Source organism: Glycine max, chromosome 14, assembly GCF_000004515.6.
Source record: "Glycine max cultivar Williams 82 chromosome 14, Glycine_max_v4.0, whole genome shotgun sequence".
Classification (NCBI taxonomy): Eukaryota; Viridiplantae; Streptophyta; class Magnoliopsida; order Fabales; family Fabaceae; genus Glycine; species Glycine max.
The window spans coordinates 47,047,645-47,061,100 of NC_038250.2; the positions used below are offsets into that span (position 1 = coordinate 47,047,645).

At 30.4% G+C, this 13,456-nt stretch overlaps 1 protein-coding gene across 1 annotated transcript; it reads left to right on the forward strand.

Moving 5' to 3' along the window:
• The first annotated feature begins 8,139 nt into the window (after positions 1–8,139).
• On the forward strand, positions 8,140–9,952 carry LOC100778900 (uncharacterized protein At3g28850). The gene has a single exon (XM_003544256.5). The coding sequence runs from the start codon at positions 8,800–8,802 to the stop codon at positions 9,706–9,708; it is 909 nt and encodes a 302-aa protein (XP_003544304.1). The 5' UTR covers positions 8,140–8,799; the 3' UTR covers positions 9,709–9,952.
• Positions 9,953–13,456: the final 3,504 nt, after the last annotated feature.

The following is a 13,456-nucleotide window of genomic DNA, read 5'->3' on the forward strand; positions in this document are numbered from 1 at the left end:
TGTTATATCATTTGCTCTAATTTTTTTAATACACTTTTCTTGAGATGATGGATTTTGATGGCATGTCGTCATTTCTTCATATGATCCCATTTCGTTAATATTTTTCGGCTACTGCATCATGGTAGGCAACATACTTAATTATGATGCTCTTGGGGAATGGAGTTTGTTTTGCACAAATATTTTTCATTAAAAAATTACATTCATGTTTTGTGGAGTCGTTTTCAATTTTTTGGATGATGAAGCCTTAACAAGAGCCAATGAATGAGAGTTTTTGCGAGGACAAAAATTTAGAAGTTTCTTATATCTTTATCATCAAGTTTTTTAGTCAAATAATGGCAATGTAAATGTTTATGGGTTTAATTATTCATTTGGTCTTTATATTTATACAATCTTTACGTTTTATTTCTATATCTCGTTTTGGTCTATAATTACACACTTTTTCATCTGTTTAGTCCCTATACAAAGTTTGTTTTTAATCTGTTCTTTATAATTTTGGAGGTAGGGATTAAAACAGATAAAGAAGTATTTATAGGGATTTAAATGAGTTGTTTATAAATGTAAGGACTAAAATGAGTAATTGGTTAAACCATGTTTATTTATTACTTTATAGCACATTTAATAGAGATGATTTATTATTAAAAAAACCATGTGTATGTGTCATATTTTAAAAAGATATTTTCAGTTCCAAAATAAGTGTCATATTTGAAAAGATGTCTAACAATAAGTTAAAATAAGTGTCATATTTGAAAAGAAGTCTAACAATAAATTTTATGTTAGTTTTTTAATGTAATATTAATTATTTTTTTCATTAATATTTTTAATAAATATTATTATATTTTTTTTAATGTATTATTAATTATAAGATTAGTTTGTAAAATTCTTATTCTCTTTCCCATAATATTCATTAACAATCTAGGACAATACTTGTTTTGGGACATAGTGTCTTTTAAATTTTGTTACTTTCCACTTGTATCTATCTGTTAAAATTTATATGGTGGAAAAAAACATTTGATACATAATTGCAGAACCCGTTTATCACATGGGCATAATAAATCTGGTTATAAACATTTATACAATGTTATGAAAATCAATCCGTTCATTGATCTTCGAAGTAATTTATTCGATTTGATATGATATATGTTAAAAAATTTAAAATTATATATATTTATTATATATAAATATATAATTAACATTATTTGATTATAAAAAATTTATTCATATTCTAAAATTTAAAATAATAATTGAAATATTAAAATTAATAATAATGAGACATTAAAATAATATCTAGATATGATTTTTTTTTTTTTTGCATGCATATCTCGCAGCCCGAGTTTATAAAACCGGTCTGGTTGCTGACTTCCCTAAAAACCGATCTGGTTACATACATGAATAATCCAATAACAAAATCGGCCTCATTTGGTTACCGGATTCCCATTATACTAATGCCACTGGCCGGGCCGAACAGCACTGCATTTATAGACGCATGGAATTCTTACCCCTATCACAATTATTGACATTTTTTAGATAAAGTCCATCCATCACGTTACTGGGAAATGAAAAGAAAATAAACAAAAAAAGGAAGAAAAGCCAATCCTAGCATGCAGATAGATGAGAGTCTTTTCCTGGCCTATAGTAGGTGTTGATTTTTGCTAGCACTGGTCTCGATTCTCTGGTTTCCAATAATATCGTGGGTTATTTATAGGTTTAATTAAAAATTCAGTTCCTAAATTATTTAAAATACATTAATTTAGTTTCCAAATTTTGAACGCCTGAAATTAGGTTCTCTAATTTTTTTAAATGTCTAAATTAGATCTTTTCCGTCAAATTGATGTTTCTGATGGTTTCATAGGCAAAAATGTGATGAGATGATTGGGTTTATGTTGCCAGCCACACATTAGGGAAATGCTAGGTGCACCCAGCAATATTATTGGTACACCCAGCAATTAGGTGAATGGACAAAATTGTCCTTGTATCAAAGTTTGAAAATAAAACTAATTCAAAAAAAAAGTAATTCCTTCTTTCAAAAGGTGCACCTAGCATGTCCCCACACATTATCGCCGTTGCAGGTCCAGGAAGGTGGCGTAGTTTGTGGTGGAGGGGGAGGACACCACGGAGCCTAGAGGAGGGAGGAATCAGATTTTTTTTCCTCTCGTGATTTTTAAAAATAAGAAAAAATATATAATGATAAATTTTAGCCGTCACTTTTGTAAATGAAACTATTAGAATTTTATCCTGGCAACGTTAATTTGATAAAAATGACTTATTGAGTTTAAAAAATTAAAAGATCTGATTCAAGCGTTTAAAAATTTGGAGATCAAATTGATGTATTTTAAATAATTTAGGGATCAAAATATAATTAAGTATTATTTATGCCTATACAAATGCAAATAAAACATTTAAAATTATGATTTTTTTTTACATTATTTTCTTTCCGTCCTATCTTTACGGTTTAATGCATCAGATAAATGTGTCATCATATAAGAAAAAATAAAATTTGGTGTAACACATTGAGAAAAAAATGTCAAAAAATTGGTGAAGATAATTTGGACATATATAAAAAAAATTCACAGAGGTGTTGGTCAAAAGAATAGATTGCATAATTTTTATTGTTATAAAAAGTAGGAGAGATACAAAGAGATCGGAGGTAGGAATGAAGAGAAATATAATTATTTTTGAAACTTTAATTTTTAATCATATTCATTGATATCGTGTAATTCATGTAAGTAATATCATCTGATCGACAAGATTTTGTTGAATCTTATAATTATATTTTAATTTTTTACATGAATATTCTATTCCCAGGGATAATTAAACTTATTAGTTATGTAAGTTATTTTAATGAATCTTATCCTCTAGCTATATATATACATCTTTAATGAATTGGGTTTTCTGTTCTACTGTGAAAAAAAAAGGTTTCTATACATCAAATAATAAAAGCACTAAAATCAAATGTTGAATATATGGTCGGATCCATATGACAACTGCACGATGACCCAGCATTCTGTAAAATTCATACATTTCTGGCAGGAAAATATGTTAGATTATCATTAATGTTCTGTTGCTTACCTGTTATTATTTTACCAACTAAGGATATGATCTGGGGCCTGTCTGCAATACAAACCATAACGTGGTGCCAAACATATTTTAGTGTTCAGGAGTTCTGACCCTGATTCTGTAGTATCGTTTATTTAATTGCATTAGCATGTGTGAGCAATAAGAACAATTAAGTTAGTCAACATTGGAAATGCACTCTTTTTATGTGAAATTTTTATATATGGTTAGGGGATTTTTTTTTTCTCTTCACCTTCTGGTTCGTAAGAGAAAAAGAATAAATAAAACTTAATTAATAATTGTTTTCATCAACAATGATCAGGAAATGAGAAAAGAAAAATAGTAAATATAGAAGTTTTATATATAATTTAATGATTGTTGACAAGATTACTTATGTAATATTTCTCGACCTATTTATCATTTGTAAAAAAGATACATTTCGGCGGGTATTACTTGAGATCCGTCTTTGAACCACGATATTCTAAAACGGTTGAATAATTGATGTAAAAAGATGTGCGTGTCTCAACGATATCGATTACAATAACGCGTGATAATCGATATAGAAAGACATTTTTAATCGATGTGGAAAGATAATTTTTTAGTAATAAGTTAAAGGCTAACAAGTGTACGGACTGTTGCACCCAGATCAAGAAAAACACAATGTTAGTTTACTCACATGAGTGAAAAAAAAAGGAAAGAACATTCTTGTTAATTGTTAGTTCAATGTTAAATCAATCACAACATTGCATGTGCATGTGGGTTTTCTATCCTTCACTTCACTGATCCATTCTTGCTTCCACTTTTTTCTTACTCTCCGTGACCATGTGATGCTTTTCAGAATCCACTCACTCGATGGTAGTGATGGAGATAAGAAAAACCTTTTACTTTATTTGAAGTCATTGATGAAGTACAGTGCAATGCTAAACACGCCTCACTCATCTGGTGTTATTATAGCATATGGTCCAATGCAACTGACCACATGAATAATTCCCTTGCCTTTGTACTATCTTTTTCTATCCCTTATCCCCTTAACTTAACTTATAAAAATGAAAATGAAAATAGTAATAATAATGACAATAAAGGGAATATTAAATCTTGTTTTGGCCCATAAACAATTCACGCATTGCTTATAAATCAACATGTGGTTGATTTGAGTGATTTTTTTTAACTTAACTTGTGAGTATTGTAGATAAAAAAAAATGATTAAAAGAAAAAATGATCATTTTGTATTTTTTAATATTTTTTTATAAATACTCTTTTTCATTTCACTTAAACACCATTTAGAGGACAAAATCATATTTATTCACAATAATCAAAACAAATAATATTTTTTTAGTTATTATAATACTAATAAGAAATATTTATCAGTTTTGTGGATCACTAATATCTAAGTTAATTTAGCTGATCACTCTTAAAAAAGTATCATCTCTTTTTTTTTTTTTTTTCTTCACACTCAAATCTGAAACTGATTTCACTTATGTCATCCACATGTTTTCTGAAATACGAGCGACATGTTAGTAAAACAGAGAATACTTGAAATGAGCCTAATAATGCAACTGGACACAAACCTAAAGGACTTAATAAAGGACACATATGAATGTTGTCCTTTGTTTTGGTGCATAAACAAGGCCAAATTGCAAAGAAGAGGAAACTACACGTGGTTGACATGAATGGGGTTTAAGTGGCCCTTGCTTGTAGAAGATGGCTCATGCTCATGCAGCTGAAATCATCATAAGGCTCCAATTATCGGTTCAGTCTTGTTTGGTGTTTGTTGGGAGAGATAAAGACAGTGTATGTAATTGTCAATAGGTACAATTCAATATTAATTAAAGGACATAAATTAAACATCTGTCTCCCATGGCATTATCGCCATGAATCAACTAGTGCTAAGTCATGCATCCTTTATTTACTCTTTCTTAATTCTTACTTTGCATTACCTCAACAATTAAATCACAATAACATTTTTGCATGTCAAGTTAATTGATGCAATTCTATGATAAATAGAAATTAATTAGTGCAATATTTTTTTTTGGTGAATAATGCAATAAAATTGAATCGCTAATTAACTATTGATGATGTGGGTTTAAGTGGTGAAGTGCTTAATTTTATTTAAATAACTATTTGAATATAAATGTTGGGAATATAAAAATGTTAAGAATTTCTTCTCTCTTTAAAATTAATTTACTAACACCGCTTAAATTAGTTAAAATTTAATGTAACCCATCATTGTCGCTTTTTGTCCTTTTTAAACAAAGTAACGCTTGAGCCTTTGTGTCGATTTCAACAAAATTATCGAATTTAATTTATATATATTATTTAAAATATTTAATCAGATTTATGATTTTAACACATAATATTGTACCAACGAAATTTTTAACACAATATAATATGGCGATAAAATAAATTCTTATTAGATAGTTGTATAAAAATGTAGATAATGTTGCGTCTCTGAGGAAAAGACTAGAGAATTTACTTTCTATATCAATTATAATCACAAGTAATATAAAAAAGTGAATTTCACGTCACGTTGTTATAAAAAATGACTTTCTATATCTATAATATAATAGTTTGAAAGTGTCAAAACAATTTTAACTTTAACGGGTTGACATACATAATTTATTCAAATAGGTTTGGTTATACGTTCTAACTCACTAATCCATTTAACTCGCCAACACAATACAAGTTTGATTGGATTAACTCAGTTGTGTCTTTCTCTATCCTTTTTCTTTAGCTGCATTTAATACTTATATTTTTTTATGACCATCTCTTAAATATTTACTTGATTTACTAGTTTTATAATATTTTCTCTTTTTTTTAATTATATTTGATTATAAAAGGTGGAAATTTTTAAGATGAACAAAATGATAAAATATTTTGTTAATTTTTTTAAAACAAGAATGAGTTGACGGGCCAACCCAACCCCCAACCCAATTCAAAAATAGGTTTTACCTCAATCCAACTTTTTTTTTTCCCAGCAGATTAAAGACAAGTTGAATTTGGCTGACCAGTATGACACCTCTGGAACTATAACCTATATTGAAAGTATTTTTTAAAATAAAAGAATACTGACATAGATAACTTGGATATATAACTAATACCTATTAGCTTAATTTCATAGCCAGTTCAAACACAATAAAAAGATCACATAATAATTACACTTTGATAGTATGATTCACATAATTAAAAACACTTGTCACATACATTTAAAATATTGACACTATCCCTTACACACACACACACATTCAGTTTGATGGAACCAATTCACAGAAAATCACTTTAACAACACAATAATCAATTCACATAACTCATACATCAACGCTAATATATATATATATATATATATATATATATATATATATATATATATATATATATATATATATATATATATGTCGGTGGTTTTCTAACGCTATTAGGCATACTGGATGAACTTATTTCTCAATATTTCAGATTTTAGAATGTTGAACATGAGCTATAATACATGAATACAATGAAGGTACACACAAGGGCATAAGCATATAAAAGGTCTTGTAAAAAGTCTAAAATTCAAAATGACTTTCTAGATAATTTTTTTGCAACTGATGCAAAAAGTTTTGTAAGAAATTTAATAAGTTTGAGAATGCATCAATAAAACAAAATTACTTCGTAAAGCCAATCTAAAAAATGTATATTAAGTTTTTGTCAATTGATTTGTATATCTATTTCAATTTAAAGAAAATGTAATTATCTCACGTACTACATTAAATTTCAAGGACCAATATATATTATCAAGAAAAAAAAATCTTTTATATACTAGTTACAATTAGAACAAAATTTCAAATGATACTAAATACCCGTATTTAAAACTTACAATATGAAATTTAAAGCAATGCACAAATCCGTGGATAAGATAAGTCATAATCGTGTAAAGTCATTCAATTGTATTTCAACGAAGTCGTATAGAGAACTAGGTTTGAAGCTCGATCGTCCAAGTCTTTGTTGGTGACAAGAAAACTTTTAAGTTCGAGAAAAAGGCTTGTGATTTTACACAATTAATGATAAATTGAATAAATCATAATGTCTTTTTAATTTGGGGCAGAGATGGAGAAGCCCAAAATGCTAAAATTACCAAATAAAATAGGAGAAAAATACCTAAACAATGTCAAGAAAATCCATTAGATTTAAAACACACGAAATTCAAAATAACTCGTATAATAGATGATGAAGCAACTAGTAATTAGCAAAAGAAATAAACAATTCGAATTCGAATTCGAATATTGTATTTTTTTATTTAAAAAAATTTGTGAGTTGAATCCTAAAAATTCATTAGAATCATAACAGACCTTAATATTTAAAAAACTTATAAAAATACTTACAAATTGATCACCAATGAGATAATTATACATTTTTTATATGGTATATAATAATATATATGTCTTAGATTCAATAAATTCAACAGCAACACATAATTTCGTCAGTTGATTTATTTTTTAATGATATTAATATTAAAACAAACATTTGTATGTGGAATATATTTTTGATTAATTTTTTATAAGAGACAATTTTATTTAAAACATTATCACCGTTAGATATTATAACCATTTTTCCAAATGAAAGTCAAACCTAATTTCTTTTATGTAAAAACTTGTTTCTTTTGTTCAAGAGAAATATAAAATTTACCTCAATAAAAAAACAAAAAAATAAAATTTACATTTTTATATAATATACATAACTTAGATTCAAACATATAATAACGTATTTCATACTCAGTAAACAAAGTCATTAGTTTGTTCAAATAGGGATTTAAAATACCAAAGTTAATTTTATAAATAGGATGATGATATTGTACTATTACATTAACAATTATATTTTAGTTTTTATTATTATCTACGGTCCATTTAATTTAACATTTTGTTTTATTTTGATAGTTATTTATAATATTAATAAAATTACTTATATATTTTTATTATAGGCTTAATCATATATTTATAACAAAAAAATAACAAAAAAGTATAAAAGAAAAAAAATCTAATTAATATGAAAAACTTACATAATATTCTTTATAAAATTAAAAATATTAGTTTGATTTCTTATAAAATTATAGATTCATTAGATTCTGTTTGTTATAGTTGATGTACCAAAATCTCAAATATAAAAAGAATATAAATGGGATTTGAGTTAAAAAAGGGAGTGTAATTCTGATCCACAAATAGTTCATTTTGTAGTACAAACTTGTAAAGAGGGCCTCTCATCCTCCCTTGATCTCCATTAAACCCCCATCAAAGCCAATTACAAAACAAAATAAACCAACCCCTCAACTACCTCTCAACCCCTCACTCTACCTCTCAACCCTAATTTCCAAATTTTTTTATTTTATTTTTAAATTCTCCCTTGCTCCCTCTTTCCCTGTCCCTCCTTTTCCCCCGGTAAAAAGAGAAACAAAAAGCTGAGGACCTCCCCAAACTTTGCAAACATGCAAATTCAACACCACCACCACCACCAAAGCCTAAACTTTAAGCATCCAAAATCCCCCTCTTCTCTCTATCCACCCATCCATCTTCCCCATCAACAAAAATAGTAACAAACCCAAAACAAAAAACAAAAAAGAATCCATTCTTTCTCCATTTTCAACCCCATTTCCCCCCAAAATCCAATCTTTCCCCATACCCACTTCACAAAATCTCCCTTTTCTCCAAACCCAAATCCCAATTCCGGCAAAGCCAAGCAAAGAAAGAGAATCAATCACAAAGTTGAAGCTTCCCACCTTCAATGTGGCGACCGTGGGGCAAATCAACGGTTCGAATTCACAGCGCGTCTTCATCACCCTCTTCCACATTCTCTTGTTCTTCCTTCAAAGACATTCAGACCCTTTGCCTCGACGAACCCCCCCAACACCACCACCACCAACTACCCTCTCCTTCCCCCACTAGAAAACCCTCCGTTTTCCACCGAGTCCGACTCGCCAACTCGCTCCTCCGAACCTGGTCAACTCACCTCCACCCCCAACCTCCCAAACTCCCCCGAACCCTCTCCCACCCCGATCCCCCCGAATCCGAACCTGATGTTGTTGTTTCAAAACCCGAACCTGATGTTGTTGTCTCAAAACCCGAACAACAACAACAACAACAACCTGCGATTTATTATTTCCCAGGCGCGGAACAGCGCGTGGTGGTGTACTACACGAGCCTGCGCGTGGTGAGGCCCACGTTCGAGGCGTGCAAGAGCGTGCTCTCCATCCTACGCGGCTTCCGCGTCCAAATCGACGAGCGTGACGTGTCCATGGACTCGGGCTTCACCGCCGAACTCAACCGCATCATGGGCCGCCCCGAGCTCGGCCCAGGCCCATCCCTGCCGCGCGTGTTCATCGCTGGCAGGTACGTTGGTGGGGCCGAGGAGCTGCGACAGCTCAACGAGGTCGGCGAGCTTAAGAAGATCCTCCTGGACCTGCCCGCAGTGGATCCCACCGCTGAGTGCCACGTGTGCGCGGGTCACAGGTTCGTTCTGTGCGACGAGTGTAACGGTAGCAGGAAGGTCTACACCGAAAAGACCGGCTTCAAAACGTGTAACGCGTGCAATGAAAACGGTCTCGTTAAGTGCCCCTCTTGTTTACCTTCTACTTCTCCACCACCCATTTTATCATCAACAACATCCAAATTTAACAATGAAATCCAAAATTGAAACCATTTTCCTCTTTTTTTTTTTTAAATTAAATTGTTTAGGTTTTATTTTTGGATAATGAGTTTTGTAGCTTTTTGGGCGTGTGAGAATGATATGTATAGGCCCATCTGGAAGGGTAATATTTTGAAGATTATATATCTTAATTTAACTAACTTGTTTTTTTTTTTGTTGTTTTCCTTTTACTCAATCACATTGTACTCTTCTCTTGAAACAAAAAGTTGTGTATATTTTAATTTTGATTTAATTTGTGTATTTTATTTTCATATTTTTTTTCTCGTTAGTTTTATTTATATTCTTATTAATTGAGTGAGGAATAATTTCGGGTGTATAGAAAAGTTGAAGTGAATTCTTATGTCATGACTTTTGTATACTTCATTTTTTTGTAGTATTATTTTTGCTCATACTACACATAATTGGTGACTTGCTGTGGAATTGGTGAGAATCATTCTGGTGCAAAAAAATGTGGAAAGTATTAATTTTCCTGTTATTATAGTAACTGTTTAATTAATTGCACGAAAAGTGTGTAAAGTGAACAGTGATGTAGCTAAATACTATACTATGAGAAACAAAGTACAAGAGCCCAAACTACAACGAGCTGTGCCTGTGCTGAGAAACAATAATGCAATCCCTGAACCCTATGTAACAAAACATTCATCATTCTACATATGCATACATTTTTTTTCCTTATTTAGGTAAGTAATTGTCAATTTCTGTAACTTGATCCAGTATTTTATCTTGGTCATTGTCATCTTGAGCTAGTTTTGGATGCATTCTGGGCATTTGCTAGAAGTAGTTTGTCTTTATTATGTTCCAGTTTAGGCTTAAGTCTAGGGTTGTTGGATTGGAACCCTCCACGGTAATATTCACAAAAATGACCTTCTCTGGCATTTGGGAGATTGTACATTTATCTAACGAACTTGCTGAATTCCTTTACACCTTTCATGATTTGATTCTTTTAAGCCTGTAATTGGTGAAGGGCTTTTATTTATTTTTTTAAACGGTATGATATTTTAGCTGCCATTCATTCACCCATTCAATTCTAGACGAGGTAAGTCACCAAAGTTGAGTTGATCCACCGATGCTTGTATGATAGTAGTATTAGAGATTCAAAACTTGGTTCATTTATTAGCTTGTTAAACTTAGACTAAATGAATTTAACTTTGAGTTGAAAATTGTGAACTCGTAAAATAGATGAACTTGAATCATGAGTAGTGTTGATAAAATGATTTGTGCAGATGCTGATAGTTGTTGTAGACGTTTTGGTTTTGAATCGGTGATGGCCTGATGGGTATTGTTACAAATAATTGTTGCGTATATACAGGGAAATTTTATATTGAGCAAGCTTTTATCATACTAAAATGTTCAGTCAATTTTTTTTAAGATTAGTTCTCAATAAAACTAATAGATTCTCTACACTAATGTTTTGGTGATCCAATATGGAGCAACTTTTTTTATCAGTTAAAACCTGAGTTTCTAATGTCCAAAATTACCTCCATAGAATGTGTTCATAAGTTAAATATTTATTTTGTCATTTTGGAAATTCTTTATTATTTTTTGGGAGAATACCATTGTAGAACACCATCTCTATTCTCTAACCATAATAAATATTGGCCTTCATGCTGCAAAAATTTGACCAAACTCTATGTAGCAAGCAGGGCATACACTGAATCGTGTGTATCCAACACAATGAGTTGGTTATGATTTCTAATTCAAGCTTGTACGATTTGTATTAACTCATGGGTTTGTTCTTACTTATTACACCACAATCATGGACTTAAATTATAGGTGATGACAACATATGTTAGCAAGTGTAGAGTATCCACATGCATACTGAAAACTACTAATTCAGTCGTTTTCTTTTGGCAATGTAGTTGTCACTTCACTTGGGAGATTCAAAAACTGCAATTACTATATGCTTTTATTCTTATTAATGTACCATCGTAGGTTGAACATTAAAACTCTAATATGATCGTTTAATTGCCATATAATGATAACCAGCTTGGCAAACGATAAGACTTCGCACCAAACATATAATGATATTGTCATAAATGTCACTTTATTTAAGTTGGACGACGAAGCTGACATGCAACTTGGTTGTGCGTTCAATACTAGTAGAGCCTAGAGGATGACAAATGTGTTGTCTTGTCCCTTAATTTTAGCTAGAAACCCTTTATACTGTTGATAAAAAAAAATCCTTTAATGACCCAAATTATCAAATTCTGATTTAAAAAGTTAAAAAAAAAAAACTACACCCTTCGTTTCTTTTTATTTGCCTCCTTTTGAAAAAAGATTAAAATTTTATTTCTGTCCTTTAAAAGGTTTATAACTATTGATTGTTATCTTTCCGGTTACACTTTGATCTTAATTTTTAAATACTATTGATTGTTATCTTTCCGGTTACACTTTGATCTTAATTTTTAAAAACTTTACAAACTTGTCATAAACGAGAGAAAACGTTAATGGAAGTCCTACTAACAAATAACAAGTTAACAAATAATTTCAATATATTTATAAAAAATGTTATAATAAAATAAAAATATTAAATTATATTCTTTCATTTGTGTGTTATCCTCCAAAAGAAACAGATGAAAAGAAAGCGAATGAAATATTTAGAAAGCTTGGTTGACATGCACGCAACTTCTTATAGTTGGGACTCGAATGCCATACCTTTTATTATAAAGTAATTCTTGCCCATTATGAAATTATTAGTGGTTGAAAAATTTAGTTGGTTGGCTAGTTTTGTTTTTCTTTATTATTTCTAGCAAAAACTTTCTGATTTAGCTTAGCATTCTCTTTAGTATCTTCATTGAAAGGATTGTGAACACATGACTGACCCGGTATGCTTTTTTGCATGGATGTAATAATGGAGAGGAAGCATCCAATTTCTCGAGAAAACATGTTCCCTCCTTTCTCTTTCAAATATTGAAATTTTGTCCTTTTCTGTTTGATTAAGAGTGAAGAAAAACTTCCAAATGAGAATGAAGTATCTTATATAATATGTACACGATCTGTTAGTAGGACTGGAAAAGCCTAGAAATAAATATCATCATAATTGGGCTTTGTCAGGAAAGAAATAAACAGTAATAGGAATGTAACCCTTGTGGGTTAGTAGGCCGAATGAGTTGTTAATAAAAAAAAAAAAATAGGTACAACTCAAGGAACAGAACTTATTGTTTGATGCCAATATTAATAAAAAGTTGAATCTTTTTCTTTTCAATATAATTATACGATATTATTAAATAATAATAAGAGATGATTTTTTTGTTTTATAAAATTAGAGGGTCAACAAACGAGAAAACAGAAGTATTTCAACTATGTTGGCACCCTAATGAGAACCCAAAGCAAATCACTTCTAATATCATTAAAAAGAGGAGAAAACATAATTAACAAAATGGGGGAGGGGACTAGGCTAAGGCACATGTGAGAAGGTACAAAAATCTATAATTAGGGATAACATTTCTATTACGGAGGAATTGTCTTGAGAAACGGATTCCCACCAAGTGAAACTAGCAAAAAGGTCCCACGACTACCTTGAGCATCTATACAAAAATTTCCTTCCATACAAATATAAGAAGAAAGCAAAACTGCAAGGTTCTATTTACAAAAAAATAAAAACAAAGTATTTTCCATTGCGGGCAAACAAACCAATAGTGTGTTTGATTTGGTGATAGAAAATCATGACGAGTGCAAAATCATGGTGAGTTCACCACAAAAGCAACTATTTGTTGCTTCAAAAAATCATGATGAG